At 37.3% G+C, this 15,000-nt stretch overlaps 1 protein-coding gene across 1 annotated transcript in view; it reads right to left on the reverse strand.

Annotated features, from left to right (window-relative positions):
* Positions 1 to 15,000, reverse strand: part of LOC122247048 (chromosome transmission fidelity protein 18 homolog) — a 41,233-nt gene that overhangs the window by 24,515 nt on the left and 1,718 nt on the right. The window contains exons 3-11 of the mRNA XM_086553459.1: positions 14,653 to 14,778; positions 14,274 to 14,445; positions 13,798 to 14,002; positions 8,316 to 8,468; positions 7,215 to 7,320; positions 7,009 to 7,088; positions 5,387 to 5,608; positions 4,463 to 4,659; positions 2,632 to 2,760 (exon numbers count right to left, since the gene is read on the reverse strand). Coding sequence (XP_086409585.1) covers positions 2,632 to 2,760; positions 4,463 to 4,659; positions 5,387 to 5,608; positions 7,009 to 7,088; positions 7,215 to 7,320; positions 8,316 to 8,468; positions 13,798 to 14,002; positions 14,274 to 14,445; positions 14,653 to 14,778 — 1,390 coding nt within the window. The remainder of the gene's footprint in view (positions 1 to 2,631; positions 2,761 to 4,462; positions 4,660 to 5,386; positions 5,609 to 7,008; positions 7,089 to 7,214; positions 7,321 to 8,315; positions 8,469 to 13,797; positions 14,003 to 14,273; positions 14,446 to 14,652; positions 14,779 to 15,000) is intronic.

Consider the following 15,000-nt stretch of genomic DNA (forward strand, 5'->3'; position numbering starts at 1 on the left):
ATCATTTTCATTTTCCTTATGTTTATGTTTATGTTTATGTTTATGTTTATGTGTGTGTGCGCGTATGTGTCAGTGTGTGTGCGTGCATGCATGCATGCGTGTGAGTGGCAGTGTGTGCGTGTGAGTGGCAGTGTGTGCGTGTGAGTGGCAGTGTGTGCGTGTGAGTGGCAGTGTGCATGAGTGGCACTGTGCCTGTGAGTGGCAGTGGCAGTGGCAGTGTGCGTGCGTGTCTTGTTTTACCCATTGCGGGCAGGGATAGATTTGCTTCCCCAGTCTCCAGGGTGGGTTTTATTTCAGAGCCTTGACTTTTTCCACTCTTTCAGTCACTCATTGTAAAACTAGAGCCATTTTTGTTTTAATATTTGTGCTTTACTGTATTTAGAGACTCATATCTGTCATATCACAGGCTCTATCAATGTTGTAGTTGATTAAAATTGTAGTATAGGGTCCATATAAGCTGATTTTTTTCTTTATACTCATTGTGATAAAAGTATTGCTGTTTTATGGGAGGACAAAAAGCAACTTTTTCTCATATTAATGTGTTCCCATGAAGAAATACAACAAATAAATCCATCCATGATGAAGATAACATGAAGAGGTAGGGAAGAAGGAAAGCTATACTTATGACTGTAAGTGCCACAGTAAAAAGCATTCCTACTGGCACAGGTCACATTATAAACAATGAGCACGGTTTAACCCATTCTAGACGGGACGTATTTTCGCCTGGAAGATAACAGTAGCGAGAGGGAGTTTTCCCACTGCGCAGGGCCACAATGAACCTATTAGAGCATTTTTCATCCACCCTATTCTTATAGTTTGCATGATTGCTTCTACAACATAGAGGCATAAAAAATAATGCCATGTTCAGAGGAGTTATTTTAGTCAAAAAACATGTTATAGCAATACAATCTACTGTTATTTTATTGAACTTTGCTTATATTCTTCACTTCCAAGTGATAATATCAATGGAAAGTGGAAGCACTCCTTTAGTGGAGCATCAAAAAATGTTTTTTATTAATCTTTTTTTTTCCAAAACAAAAAGAACAATATAAATAATCATACATGTACAGACGAGTATGTACGTGTCATGATATTACTGGTAATCTAGAAAATAAAAATAGTTTTATATTAGCAATTTTCTATTATATTTTATTTCTTGGCCAATCATATTTGATCTTACAATAGTTTTTCGACTCAGATCTTTTCATTCAACCTATCAGAAGCAGAAATTACCATAATGTCATCAATATCATGTAGTTTTCTGTGACATCATTTTTTTTACGTTATATCACATTTTGTGACATTCAAACACCTAATCTAAAGTAAAAGAGTCTATGAAAATATGAAAAATAATTATATTTAAGAACAACCTAGGATTCTATTGCTGATGTTTCAGCTCATCACACCTGCCCTGCCCAGAACTCGACAGGTCGTCAGCCGGGTCCGGGAATATTTTCCGAGCACATGAACGGACATCAACTGGCACAAATGGGTTAAGTCACCATCCTCTTCTCATTCTGCCTGCACATCCTTCATAGGCAGTACTTTAGAGCAAGAGGTTGCTGTGTGCCATCGCTCTATGAAGATAGTGCTTACTAGAGACCATGGATGGGTGCCATTCAAGGCTCTCTCTCCTGCTGGTCCTAGAAGAAAGTGGTGCCATCTAGGTTTTGGATATTAGATGAAACCCATTTTGCTTAACCTACTGCAGACAGGGGGTATATATGTTTTACTGTATTTAGAGACTCATATCTGTCATATCACAGGCTCTATCAATGATGAAGTTGATTAACCCTCTCTGGACGGGTGGTACACCACAGGTACCATGCATTCAAGGCCCGTTCGCAGGGTACCATCATATGGCGTCGATCATTTAATTGATTTAGGCCTATGCGTTCGAGAGCCCCGGCATTACAACTTGCAAGGCTGGAATGCCCCTGGCATGAATGGGTTAAAATTGTAGTATATGGTCCATATAAGCTGATTTTTTTTTTTAAACTACTTAGTATCATAAAAGTATTGCTGTTTTATGGGAGGATAAAAAGCAACTATTTTTTTGTATTTATGTACTGTCATGAATGAATATGAAAAATATAATCATCAACAAAGAAGATAACATGAAGAGGTAGGGAAGAGGAAGGAAACTTGTGCTTATGACTGTGAGTGCTACAGTAAATGGCATCCCCACTGGCACAGGGTCACATCATAGACATTGGACATGGTTTGAGTCACCTTCCTCTTCCCATTCTGCCTGCAAATCCCTCATCTGCAGTACTTTAGAGCAAGAGGTCTTTAACTTGCTGTGTCATCGCTCTATAACTATAGTGTTTGCTAGAGACCATGGATGGGTGCTCTTCAAGGCTCTCTCTCCTGCTGTCGCTAGAAGGGAGCGGTGCCATCTAGGTTTTTTTTTTAATATGGTGCTTAATATGGTGGCAATTATAGGTAATTATGACTGCAATTGTCATCATCACTCACTCTTTACTCATAGGACAATAAAATGACAAATGGCCCAGAATAGCATTTGACCAATAAAAAATATAAATAAATTCTTAATGTTATATCACTGTAAAAACAAATATTGTTTATACTTACTAAAAAACAAATGAATTTCAGGTTCACACTCTTTACCTTACAAACTGGAGAAATGCCAAGCAGGAACGTATGTCATTTTCTGTTTTATCACATAGTGCCATAAGAACTGTCAGATCAGCCCTCAATCTGTGTTTTCTGCTTATTTCTAACAGTCTCTGAGCCAGTCTGAAAAATATTGATTATCATTCTTTATCATAATACAATAATAATTTGAAAAGTCCTTGGACTTGGTATTTTTGTATTTTTTGTAATATCTAAACCAAAGATCTTCATTTGACTCTTGTAGACAGTAGAGATTGAATAGCTTGCAAGCCATTTTCAAGTACACACACTAATCTATACAAATTGGAAGAAAGTACAAGACCAGTAGATAGTAGTATATGAAAATTTACCCTCATGTGATAGGCCATTCAGAATCACAGCAATAGACACTAAATATAATAAAATCCTAAATGAACTTTATTTGCCTGAATGGAATCATACTATATTACTAGCTTCATTTGCACATGCTGATCTATACAAATTTGAAGAATGTTCACGGAAGGCCAGTAGATTGTAGTATATGAAAATTTGCCCTCATGTGATAGTACCTTCAGAATCACAGGTTTCTCTATAGGTGTTACAGCAATAGACACTAAATATAATAAAATCCTAAATCAAATTTATTTGCCTGAATAGAATATACAATATTACTAGTAATGAAAAAAGCTGCTGGAACTGTATAATTGTTGTGGTACTGCCAAATATACATATTTTTCCATAGATATATTTGACTGTATTCTATAATACTTTGCATATACATGTAGAGATAAAAATGAAATAATAAAAATCACAGTAATAAATATATGCTATTTTAGTTGAAAGCCATCATCTATCCAAATCTAAACTGTTATACCCTAGATTCATAGATATTAATCATAAGATATAAATCATGTCAAACCTATACCAAAAAAAATATTAACGAGTTAGAAAGTGTTTTGTGAGAACCGCTAAGCATGTAGCTGGTGTGAGAAATTTATATTATTAGGAAGATTAAGAAGGAGGAAAATTACATTACTAGAGGCAAGAGAGCTAAGGCGTGATTATCCTATTCCCGCTGGGGCTTATTTATGCATAATGCCTCATCTACTGGCTCGATAAGAAAGTTGCATAGTGACTAAGTGCAAGACCTCTCCTAGTGCAATGCCATGCAGCACCTACATATCAACAGGGTGATAATCAGGGTTTTTGTATTTGTTTTCACAAATGAATAAAATTATTTTCATTAATGAATAAAAATCTGTCTATAAAAATGGAACTCCTATGATTATGTGCACAGGTAACGATATAAAAGATAGGTTTTGAGGGAGAGATCTCGGCATTCTAGGACATCACTCGGAAAGAGTGAATTATTATGCTGACGTGATAACATGTCAATCAGCACAAATGGGTTAAATAGAGACCTATAAGATCATGTCTGGTAAAGAAAACATTGGGTAAGATACCTTCTTTAAAACAAATGAGGTCTAAAGAGATCATGCATGGAAATTACAGACATAAAGAGTAAAACCTAAGAGACAGAACTTCCCTTAACCCTTTCTGGACGGGTGGTACACTACTGTACCGCTCATTCAAAAGCCCAGTGGCCGGGTGGCACAATATTGTGCCAGCCATTTAATTGATTTAGGCCTAAGCACTCGAAAGCCCCGGCATTGTGACATTCAAGGCTGGAATGCCCCCATCGTGAGTGGGTTAACACAGCTGCCAAAGAGTCATAAACAGTAGTATTTTGTTCATGAAGAGGACTCTGGATAAGAACAGGGATTCAAATGGAGGAGGCCAAGCATGGGAGTCTGTCTGAATAAGAGAAACTGCTGAAGTAACAAACCTTGAGCTGTGTGTTGGTGGGAATTGTATTACAAGAGAAATTTGACGAAGTGGTCTCAGGGCAGGAGTGTAAAGCTCATTGCAAATGCAGATCACAGGTCTTTGAAGCATTGCTGATACTTCTTTCTTCTTGCCCTTCTTGTTCTTCCCACCAGTATCTTTCCCTAGCAGCATGTTCACAAGGAGGGTAATTGATGGCTGCCATAACAGAAAAATATCCACTTAATATCTAGTCATGGTAAGCAAAACAAACAGGACATGAACAGAAATCTGAAAAGTCCAATTTCTGTCAACAACATTGACCAAAATAAAAATGTAAAACAATCTACATATGACAAAATCATTCACGTACTGTTAAAACGTCTGTCCACTTCTTTTGAATATTCTAATGCAGCTACTAACTATACTTTGATGTTGCTATTAGTTATTATACATACAAAGCTTCATTTATCCTGTAGTTCATTTCTTAGTGTTACTTTAAAATCAAAAAAACTATTTTGCCTCTACTTCTTAAACACAGAAACAACATATTTTAACACTAATTCATCCATTATGGCAAAGATCTTTTTTTTTCTAGTTTTCCTTTGTCTTCTTTCATTATGTTTACATATGAGAAATATTATTTTATATACTAGTACTAATTATGTTTGATGTTCTGATTTAATTTTATGCATGGGATTTCCCTGTTCAGATTTAACAAAGTGTCCTAATGGAACACTGATACAGTAGGGATACCCTTGCCTGATAGGAAGTTCTCCCTAGCTTTAGCCTATCATTTGTTCTACAAATAATCACTAAAGTAATTTTGCACATCTATTTCTTTTTGCAATATTGCAAATGAATCTACTAATAAGTCTAGTAACCTAATATCCCAGAGACATAAGACAAAAAGTTAAAACTATACATAAAAATAAGGTTTACTCACCGCAGGTGCACCATCAATTTCATCAATGATCAAACAGTTTGGTCTTGGGTTAGGTCCCAATACAGATTTCATAGATGTAGCATTTTCTAAGTTCGTTCGAAAAGTTTCAACTGATCTATCATCACTTGCATTCATTTCCACCACATTGTACCCTGCATGTTTTGCAATAACATGAGCCAGAGTAGTTTTGCCCAAACCAGGAGGACCACATAGGAGAATTACCTGTGCAATAAAGTCATCTATTATTCACTGAAAGGAACAAATGTAGTTTTATTTTGATAAAATAGAAATTGAAAAAGCAAGTATAGAAACCTGAAAATAGATACTATTGCATACTATAATTCTTTTCTGAACACTTTTATTCATGATCACTAGGCAAATCTAATATATCTGTCTTTAACCCCTTCACTACGGGCAGTAGAAAACGCCCCTCACACCGTATCCGAGCTGCCGGCGCGCGCCAAATTTTAAACGTCGCTACTGAATATGACAAGTTTTAAGCCAAAACCTCTACAAGTTTAAAGCCAAAACCTCAACATAATCATCATGTGTTATATATCAAAATATGCATAGTTAACCTCTTCCCCCATATGCATGTGATAAGTTATTTACATGGGTTGGGAGGAAGATGGAAAGAATGACCTTGGTGAGAGGCCTCACTCAGATGACAAAAAAAAACGGTTGTAGTATGGTAAACTAATCATAATAAGTTTTATATTTTTACATAATGTTCCATAAATTAATAATAAAATGATTGCTAGCAGGGTCCATCAATGCCTCCCCTGGTATAAGCAAATCCCACTCCTATGTAACAATAATGAAAATCAAGTAATATATCGTATCATATCCAACCTCTATTCTGAAAGATCTCGTACAGTATCCGAAAGAAAGAAAACTCCATTCCACCAGAACGCAGTATGCATGTCTTCGGGTTTGACGCAAGCGCTGCGAGGATGCAGTATACACGTCCTCGTGTTGAAGGGGTTAAAAGCAGATGTGATGTTTTACAATTACATCCATATATTATGTAGGGATTGTATGTACCATCCACTGATCCCCTAACCCCATTATAGATGGCTCTGTAAGGGCTTGGTCACCAAGGAGTCAATTACTATGTATACTTAACCTCATCTATTTAGACTGTTCCTTGAATTTATCCACTTTATTCATATGACTATGAAATATACATTTTCTGGTGTGTAACATCAGGCTCTTGAAATACATAAGACCAAAATTTGACTCAGTGAAATCTGAAAAATCAGGTCTGTTTTGCATGTGGGGGCCTACACAAACTGAAAGTTTTGTGGTCTTTAGGTGTTAAAAATAGCATTAATCACAATAGCAAAAGTAGCATAAAGGACTAATAGGTGAGGTTAAATAGGCCTTGTAATTTAATACTTGATGACTAAGTGCTTGTGGAACCACAAGTAAAAAAATAATAATAATAAAACAAAACCATGGTGGACAGTGCCTGTTTCCAGCATCAAGGTGTCAGTTACTCAAGCTAACAATGAGAAATCTTTGAGATATAGTTATTACAGAATATGCTACTAATACATTGTATGTCTCTATCCTGTTAAAATGCTAAGCCAATAACTCAAGGAATATTTTGGGTGACTAACCTTTTGCTGAGGTCGATTTTGCTCATCTAGTTCTTCAATAACTTCTGGGCCTTTCTTCTGGAATTTATTGAAGGGTTTATCTGTAAAACAGAGGCAGTCAGTTCTGTTTTTTTCCCCCTGACCTATAAGTATAATTTTTCAAAACAAATTATCAGGCATTCTTTGCAACATCTCATGTTTATGTAAAGATCAAATATTATTCATACCATTTTGTGGGTTCCTTTTTTCTTCTTTAGGCTTTTGCTTCTTTTCAACACCAAAGACCAGTTTATCCCAGAGCTTCACCCAGTGTAGCACTGTACGATTTGTTGACTGCAATAAAATTCCACATCATCTTTTAGTTGCTTATTCATATATGAAACTGGAAAAACTCTAGCACTAATGTTTTTTCCTGTTGTTGGAATATTGGACATTTCCACGATTACACACACAACAAGTCCATAATCCCTTAACCCATTAGTCGCGGTTTTAATAAAATATGTATGTGGCAGGTTTATGTTGTATGGAACAGTGCCATCTGCATTTACAACCGATGATGCCTTGACAGCAAATCATGCCATCCTCTATCAATGGGCTAACCGAACCCTTGGAGCTGTTGTGTATTGGATTTCAGAATTTTTGTATTTCAGAATGAAGGTGACAGCCCCGGCAAAAAAAAATGATATTTACACTACGTAGGATAATAAAGACTACTATTACCCATAGGGATATCTGCAGCTCTTTTTGACATTTTCAGAGTGAAATTAACCCGATAACGACAAGACAGTTTTGAATCCGATCAGGCTAAACGTGCAGGCCTAAACCCTTTGGCTCTGGCCACAGCAGATCACTGTGCACACGATCACCCAGTGTGATGATGTTCACTTTCTGTATGGCCGGCACAGCCATACAAAAAGCGAAGGTCACTCTGGCTGTTGGTGCTGGGTCACACCACCACAGGGGCGAGTGGGTGTGGAGTTGGAGCAGCTGTTTGTGCACCAAACAGGCTTGCTATGTAGAGATGACAGACACCCCACAATCCACAAAATAAAATGTCTGATTTCAGAACTTTTCGGTTTTCAGAAGATCGAATAAAGAAATGTGGACCTGTATTATTTTCCCATTCCCACTCACACTCGTTTTCCCACTCGCACTCGCAATCACACTCCCACCATGACAATAACACATACACACACACATATACACATATACACACTCCTAATTGCTCATGCACTCTTACTAACTCTTACTCACTCACCTCTTTCCATTCTTTATTTTGAATTTCAACTCAATCATAAATATTAGTTAAAAAAGCAACATAAACATACCTCATCACTAAGCAAATCCAGATATTGTTTGGGCTTGTACTTCTCTACCCACAATGTATCTTTCACTACTTCCTCATCTTCTACACCAGATTCCAGACCAGAGTCCTCAGCCTCTTGTAAGCTCCTTGCTCTTCTTGCATCCTGGCGAATTTGCTGTAAATGCAGTATGGATGTAACAGCTATAGCAACTATGTTAATGATGAGGAAAAATGAATCAAGTAGTTTTCTACTAAATGAGAATCTAGAAAAAAAATGATGAAAAAAGATTGACCGGACAATATGACAGCTAAAGGGAAAAATTAATAGGACCTTATACAAAAAAAAAGACCCAAAATCATTTTGCAAGCCACTTCAAGTAAATCCCATAACCTTACTAAGCCTATCTAAGAATTTCCATGGGAACTTAGAATCCCATGAATTGGCTATATTCTCAGATTACTTGACTTTACATCAGTTAACCCATTGGTGGCGGTATTAAATAAGTGTTTGTGCAGTAGGATGGCTGGTTTACATGTCTGGCACAGTGCCATCCACGTCTATGACCGACTCTGCCTTTGCAGCAAATTATGCCATCCGCTGCCAATGGGTTAAGATTACTATTGTGTAAATTTGAGTATTTTTCCAAGATAAGACTTTTATTTTGCATGTGCAAGAAAAAACATTTATTTGTTCATAATTTTAGCTATGAATGTTTTTTACTTTTTTGCATAACTCTGACTCCAACAAATTCCACTAAGCTTGTGTAGTCACTCTGAGTTTCTATAAGGAGTTTACCCCCCATAGAATTGTTTTAAAAACTTGTTTTAGTTTGGTACTAGACTGCACTATTGTAATGTGTAATATTAACCCATTGCAGACGGGTGTCACAACATACATGACACAGGAGCTTTGGCCTGATGACGGATGTCATGACGTACATGACGTTTGGGGATTTTGGATCATTGTGCTATTTTATTGTGCTATGAGTAAGGAGTGAGTGATGATGGCAATTGCAGTCATAATTATTATAATTACCATAATATTGAGCAAACCTTACTTCCAAAACCTGGATAGCATCACTTTCTTCTAGCACCAATAAGAGAGAGCCTTGAATGGCACCCATCTACGGTCTCTAGCAAGCGCTATCTTTAGAGAGCAATGGCACACAGCAAGTTGATGACCTCTTGCTCTAAAGTACCACAGATGAAGGATTTGTAGGCAGAACGAGATGAGGAAGTTGACTCAAACCATACCCAGTGTCTAAAACGTGCTCCTGTGCCAATAGGGATGCCTTTTACTGTAGCACTCACATTCATAAGGACAGGTTTCCTTCCTCTTCCCTACCTCTTCATGTTATCTTCATTGTAGGTGGTTATATGTTTCGTATTTGTTCATGACAGCACAAAAATACGAATAAAGAAAGTTGCTTTCTGCCCTCCCATAAGACAGGACAGCAATACTTCTATCATACTTAGTATAAAGAAAATAATGAGCTGATATGGATCATATACTACAATTTTAGTCAACTGTAGCCTTGATTTAGCCTGTCATATGGCATATTTAAGTCTCAAAAGACAATAAAACACAAAAAATAAAACAAAAATGGCTTTAGTTTTATAATGAACGACTGAAAGAGAGTGGGAAGATTCAAATTATGATACTTCAAGCTCTGAAATAAAACCCATCCAGGAAACTGGGCAAGCGAATCTATCCCCCATCCGCAATGGATAAAGATAAAGATAAAGATAAAGATAAAGATTTAGAGATTGATGGCAGGCTCTGTTTATTGCTTTTAAATTACCCATTGTGCAAAGAATGACAGCATGTAATTAACACTGGGTCAATAAAATTGTAAGCATCACACAGCAAGTTTGGTATATTCTGTTTTTTTAACAAAAATCACCTATTTTGTTTCTTAACCCATTCGCGCCGGTTGACGTGCTGACACGTGGTCGAAAAAAGCCCCGGACCCGGGTGACGTCCTGGCACGTGCTACATTTTCGGCCCGCGCGCCGGGAGGCCAGTAGCGACGTGCTGAAACGTCCGCATTAGAATGATAGATTATTCTTAGTACAATTCGATTTTCATACTTGATTTGTCTTAGCTACTTTAGTTTATCCTTCTAAATAGTAGAAAATGGGATATAACGTAATATGAATGACGTCTCAGGTACATACGTAATCTTGATTACGGCATGGTGATTTCTGTTTCTGATTTGCTGAATATGATGATCTGAGTCGAAAGACTATCGTAAAATCAATTGTAATTGGCCGAGGAATAAAAAAAAAAAAAAAAAAAAATTATATAACATCTTTTTGTTGCCCCACTAAAAGAAAATGACACTTGAAAAACATTGCTGTTATTGCATTCACTTGTATGCACATGTATGGTTGTTCATATTCTCTTCTTTTCTTTTAGGAAGAAAAAAAAAATTGAAAAAAAAAACTATGTTTGTTACCTCACTAGAAGAATGCTTCCACTTCCCATTGGTATTACAACATAGGAGTAAAGAATATGGAAAAAGTTCAATAGAATAACACTAAAAAAACAGTGCTATAACATCTTTTTCGACTGATATACATCCTCTGAACATAGCACTACTTTCTACACATGATTACACTTAAGACGCAATCACGCAAACCATAAGGATAGGGTGGGTGAAAAACGCTCTGCGAGCGTCAGAGCGACCGCGCGCAGCGGGAAAACACCCCGGCACGAACGGTTGCGCGCTTGAAATCTTCCCGGCGTTATCGGGAGTAGGCGAAATTCCGCCCCGGCGTGAATGGGTTAAGAATGTTAGATTAACAAGGTACCCTTAGCTTGCTTAGCCACCATTGAATTTTGAAAGGGCCCCATACCTGTCTGCACAAATCAGGACTGTTCAGGCAAAACTGAGTGTGTACGAGGTGTTGAGGCGGCCAGAGCAGGCCACCAGAAAGGCTGCCTTATGAACCTGTAGCTATAGCTCTGTCCAGCCAACATCTGGTTAGGCCTGTTTGACTGTCTATAAGCACATGAGGCAGCCTTTAACCCATTAACAACGTGGCTATTATGGCTCTAAATGGTCGAAATATTCTAGGGCATAAGCCTAACGCCTCCGCATTTTCTGCCGCACTAACCGCTCTAGTCGCGGTTAGTGCGTACGCCCAATCACCCAGCATGCCGGCCTTGACCAAATATCTCGTCCCTGGTATCTGACCCAAAAACCACCAGACGTAATAGCAAGTCAACCAGCGCGAATGGGTTAACCCATTAATGATGGGGCTATTTTGGCTCTAAATGGTGGAAACACCGGGTTATTTCAAATGCATAAACCTAACGACTCTGGATTCTTGTCTGCACTGGCCGCGGCCAAGCGCTATATGCCCAATCATCCGGAACGCCGGCCAGGAGGATAGACGCGACGAAATATCTCGTCCCCAGCGGCTGACCCTGCCACTACTTGACGTGATATCTTGTCACCTGTCGTTAATGAGTTAAGCCACATCTCTCAAAAGCACTCAGCAGTTTACCATAATCATGTCTAATAGTCAAGAAGAGATTTTATCTTGTTTATTTCTTACAAACTTCCTAAGTTTCTGAGAGAAACAAAGAATAATCATAATGATCTTTTTCAGTTTAAATGCATGAATGGTCTTTGATACTAACATGAAATGTCATAGGGCTTTAAATAAATGCTCCATTATTAAATCTAGTCTTTCTTTATACCAAACATCTACTCTTCCAGGTTTTGTGTAGTCTTTGGAGAATAATACCTGTATTATTTGTACCCATAAAACTGGTGTTAGTAAACCATACTATCAGACTGCAGTTGCAAGTAGGTCTAACTCGTGCGCATCCATGGGAGAGGTCATGATTAATCTGCAGTGTCTTGCAAGAACTGAGCTGTTTGCCCTTAGGCAGGACTGAATTGTGTGTGGGTGACACATCCTTACTCAGGCCCCATACACCCTTGAGCGTGTATGGGGCACTCAAGGAGTAAATTGAAGGGAAGGGTAAACTTGAGTCTTTATCCACATTTTGTGGCCTTGCTTTCCTTTGCTTATACATTTCCTGTTCCACTTATTTCCCATTACACATATTACACAAAATTAAAACATGTATATGAAATAAGGAAAGAACCAGTTAAGAATGACCACACCTGCACCCGTACTAACTATAAGGAAAGCAATAGTTAGTGCAATGCTGTGGCAAATTTTTCAATATTTTCCTCAATAAAAAAAATTTATACAAAAGCTTTTAATTTTTGGAGCATTGTATCTCTAATTCAAAAATTCTAAAGTCTAGCATGAATCACTGCTTTCTTGAAAATAAGTCTTGTCCCAGCTTTATAGATAAGATTACATCTTAACCCTCTCTGGACGGGTGGTACACTACGGTACCGCGCATTCAAGGCCCGTTCACTGGGTGACGCCATACGGCGTTGTTTATTTAACTGATTTTGGCCTATGCGTTCGAGAGCCCTGGCATTGTCACATGCAAGGATGGAATACCCCCATCGTGAGTGGATTAAGCTAAGTATCAAAGGAAGAGTACATTATCTTTTTTTTTTGGAGTTGTATCTCTAATTCAAAAAAGCCAAAGTCTAGCATGAATCACTGCTTTCCTGAAAATGAGTCCTGTCCCAGCTTTATACATAAAAAATTACATCTTCAGCTAATTATCAAGGAGTACTTCTTTATCCTTTTATCTTTTTTTCAACTTAATTTGCTATATTCGGAAACTTCCAAAATCTAAAAGTTTAGTTCAGAGAGATTTTGTGAAGACATCGCTTTGCCCGGGCTATATGCACGAGGTGGCCTGGTTTCTGCCAGCGATAAATGCTGACTCATCTGAAGACTGGCTAAGTAATTAAACTTTTTGGCAAGACTTTTATAATCAAAACCCTTCAGCCTGACTTTGGTCCTTCCAAAAGATAAAAATAAAAGGATGAGTAACAAAAGCTGCTACTTTGAAAAAATAAATACGAAAAAAAGTAAATCCCAGGTTTCCTTAACCCTCTCTGGACGGGTGGTACACCACGGGTACCGCGCATTCAAGGCCCGTTCGCAGGGTGCCGTCATATGGCGTCGATCATTTAATTGATTTAGGCCTCTGCGTTCGAGAGCCCCGGCATTACAACTTGCAAGGCTGGAATGCCCCCGGCAGTAATTCAAACCTTCAGCAATACTTTCATAATTAAAGTATAACTCTGGTCATTCCTAAAGACTGAAATAAAAGGATAAAAGAGCAGAAGCTGCTACTTTGAAAAAAAAAAAATATAAAGAAAAAAATATACAGTCCTCTTAATAGAAAACTAGCTGAATACCAGGAAAAATATGTTGATGAAACAGATACATGAATTGAGAATAGATAAAACAGGATACAAGACTATATGCTCACATAGACACATTAATAATTGTATTCAATATTTTTGCCTACATCAGCATCTGAACATGAAGTTATTTGTGAAATAAAAGCATAATGTAACAAAGTGCAGAAAAAAATACAAATGTGCCACTACCTCCTGTTCTGCTTGGGCTTTCAGCTGAGAATAGGGTATGTTTAAGAGACAATTTGATTTTTGAGAAGCAGTTATGGACTTGACCTGACTGTCCCACTCATCTTCTTCAATCTTAGTTAAGTAGTAACGTTTACCAGCCTCTGTTGTAACAGCCTGGAAAGCTCCATCAGGAAGACGCTTGTAAATCCGAGCTTCATGCTTGGGTCTTGAAAAGAAAAAGAAAACATCAATAAAAGCAAGTATTTACAATCTAGATATCATTTTGCCCTCTGCATTTTCAAATCAGCAATACAGGAATGGTAATGTCAATAACATATCGTAATTTTTTTTCAGTATAAAAGCCATCAATACATATTTACAGAAATTGTAAGCAACCTTCAGTTTTCTATAAGCTGGATACCATAGATCTACATTCATGACTGAGAAATTGGCAATTTGATACAAGTGAAAAGGATAAAACAAACAAGAAAATTTACCTTTCACAAACATTGACTGTTTGTACTGCATCAAGTAACTCAGTTCTATGAAGGCCTTTTCTAGTTTCAAGGATTCTGTTGATCAAGTCCATATCTGCCTCATGTTCAGCAATATCCTTGGAATTATTAGATTTTGCTAAACTTGGGAGTAATGACTTTTGCTTCTTCTTTCCTGAAAATATATAACTTTCTTGTAATATGATGCCCTGGAAACATACTAGCAAAATTATACCTAGTAGGTTATATTGTCTAGCTTTAGTCCTCAGTTATCCTGTAATAGTAAAAAGACAAGTATTTAGCAAGCCAACATGATAATGTCTATCTTTACAAAAGAAAACTTCAAATCTTATGGTAAATTAAAAAAATGTCACTGACTTACTATTTTCCATGAAATCTTCATTCAGATACTGGTCAAGATCATCATCAAATGCCCTGTCTGCAGGTCTCTTTCTGTTCACAAACTCGTCATTCCGATTTTCATCTAGTTGTGTCATCCCTGCAACACCTTGGAAGCAAACAGAATTCACCATTTAAATTTTCTTTTAAATTGAATGACTTATACAAATCAGTTCTATAGATAATTTAAAATATATCTGTAGTAGTTTATACAAGCATAGCTGGTGCACTACAGTGTTATTTACAAAAGTAAATTAAATAAGTACAGCTGCAAGACTATTTTTACCCTCTATACACATAACAAATATTTACCCTAACCCTTACTCTATGG

This window comes from Penaeus japonicus, unplaced genomic scaffold, assembly GCF_977035675.1.
Source record: "Penaeus japonicus unplaced genomic scaffold, GWHDUDI00000001_assembly GWHDUDI00000028, whole genome shotgun sequence".
Classification (NCBI taxonomy): domain Eukaryota; kingdom Metazoa; phylum Arthropoda; class Malacostraca; order Decapoda; family Penaeidae; genus Penaeus; species Penaeus japonicus.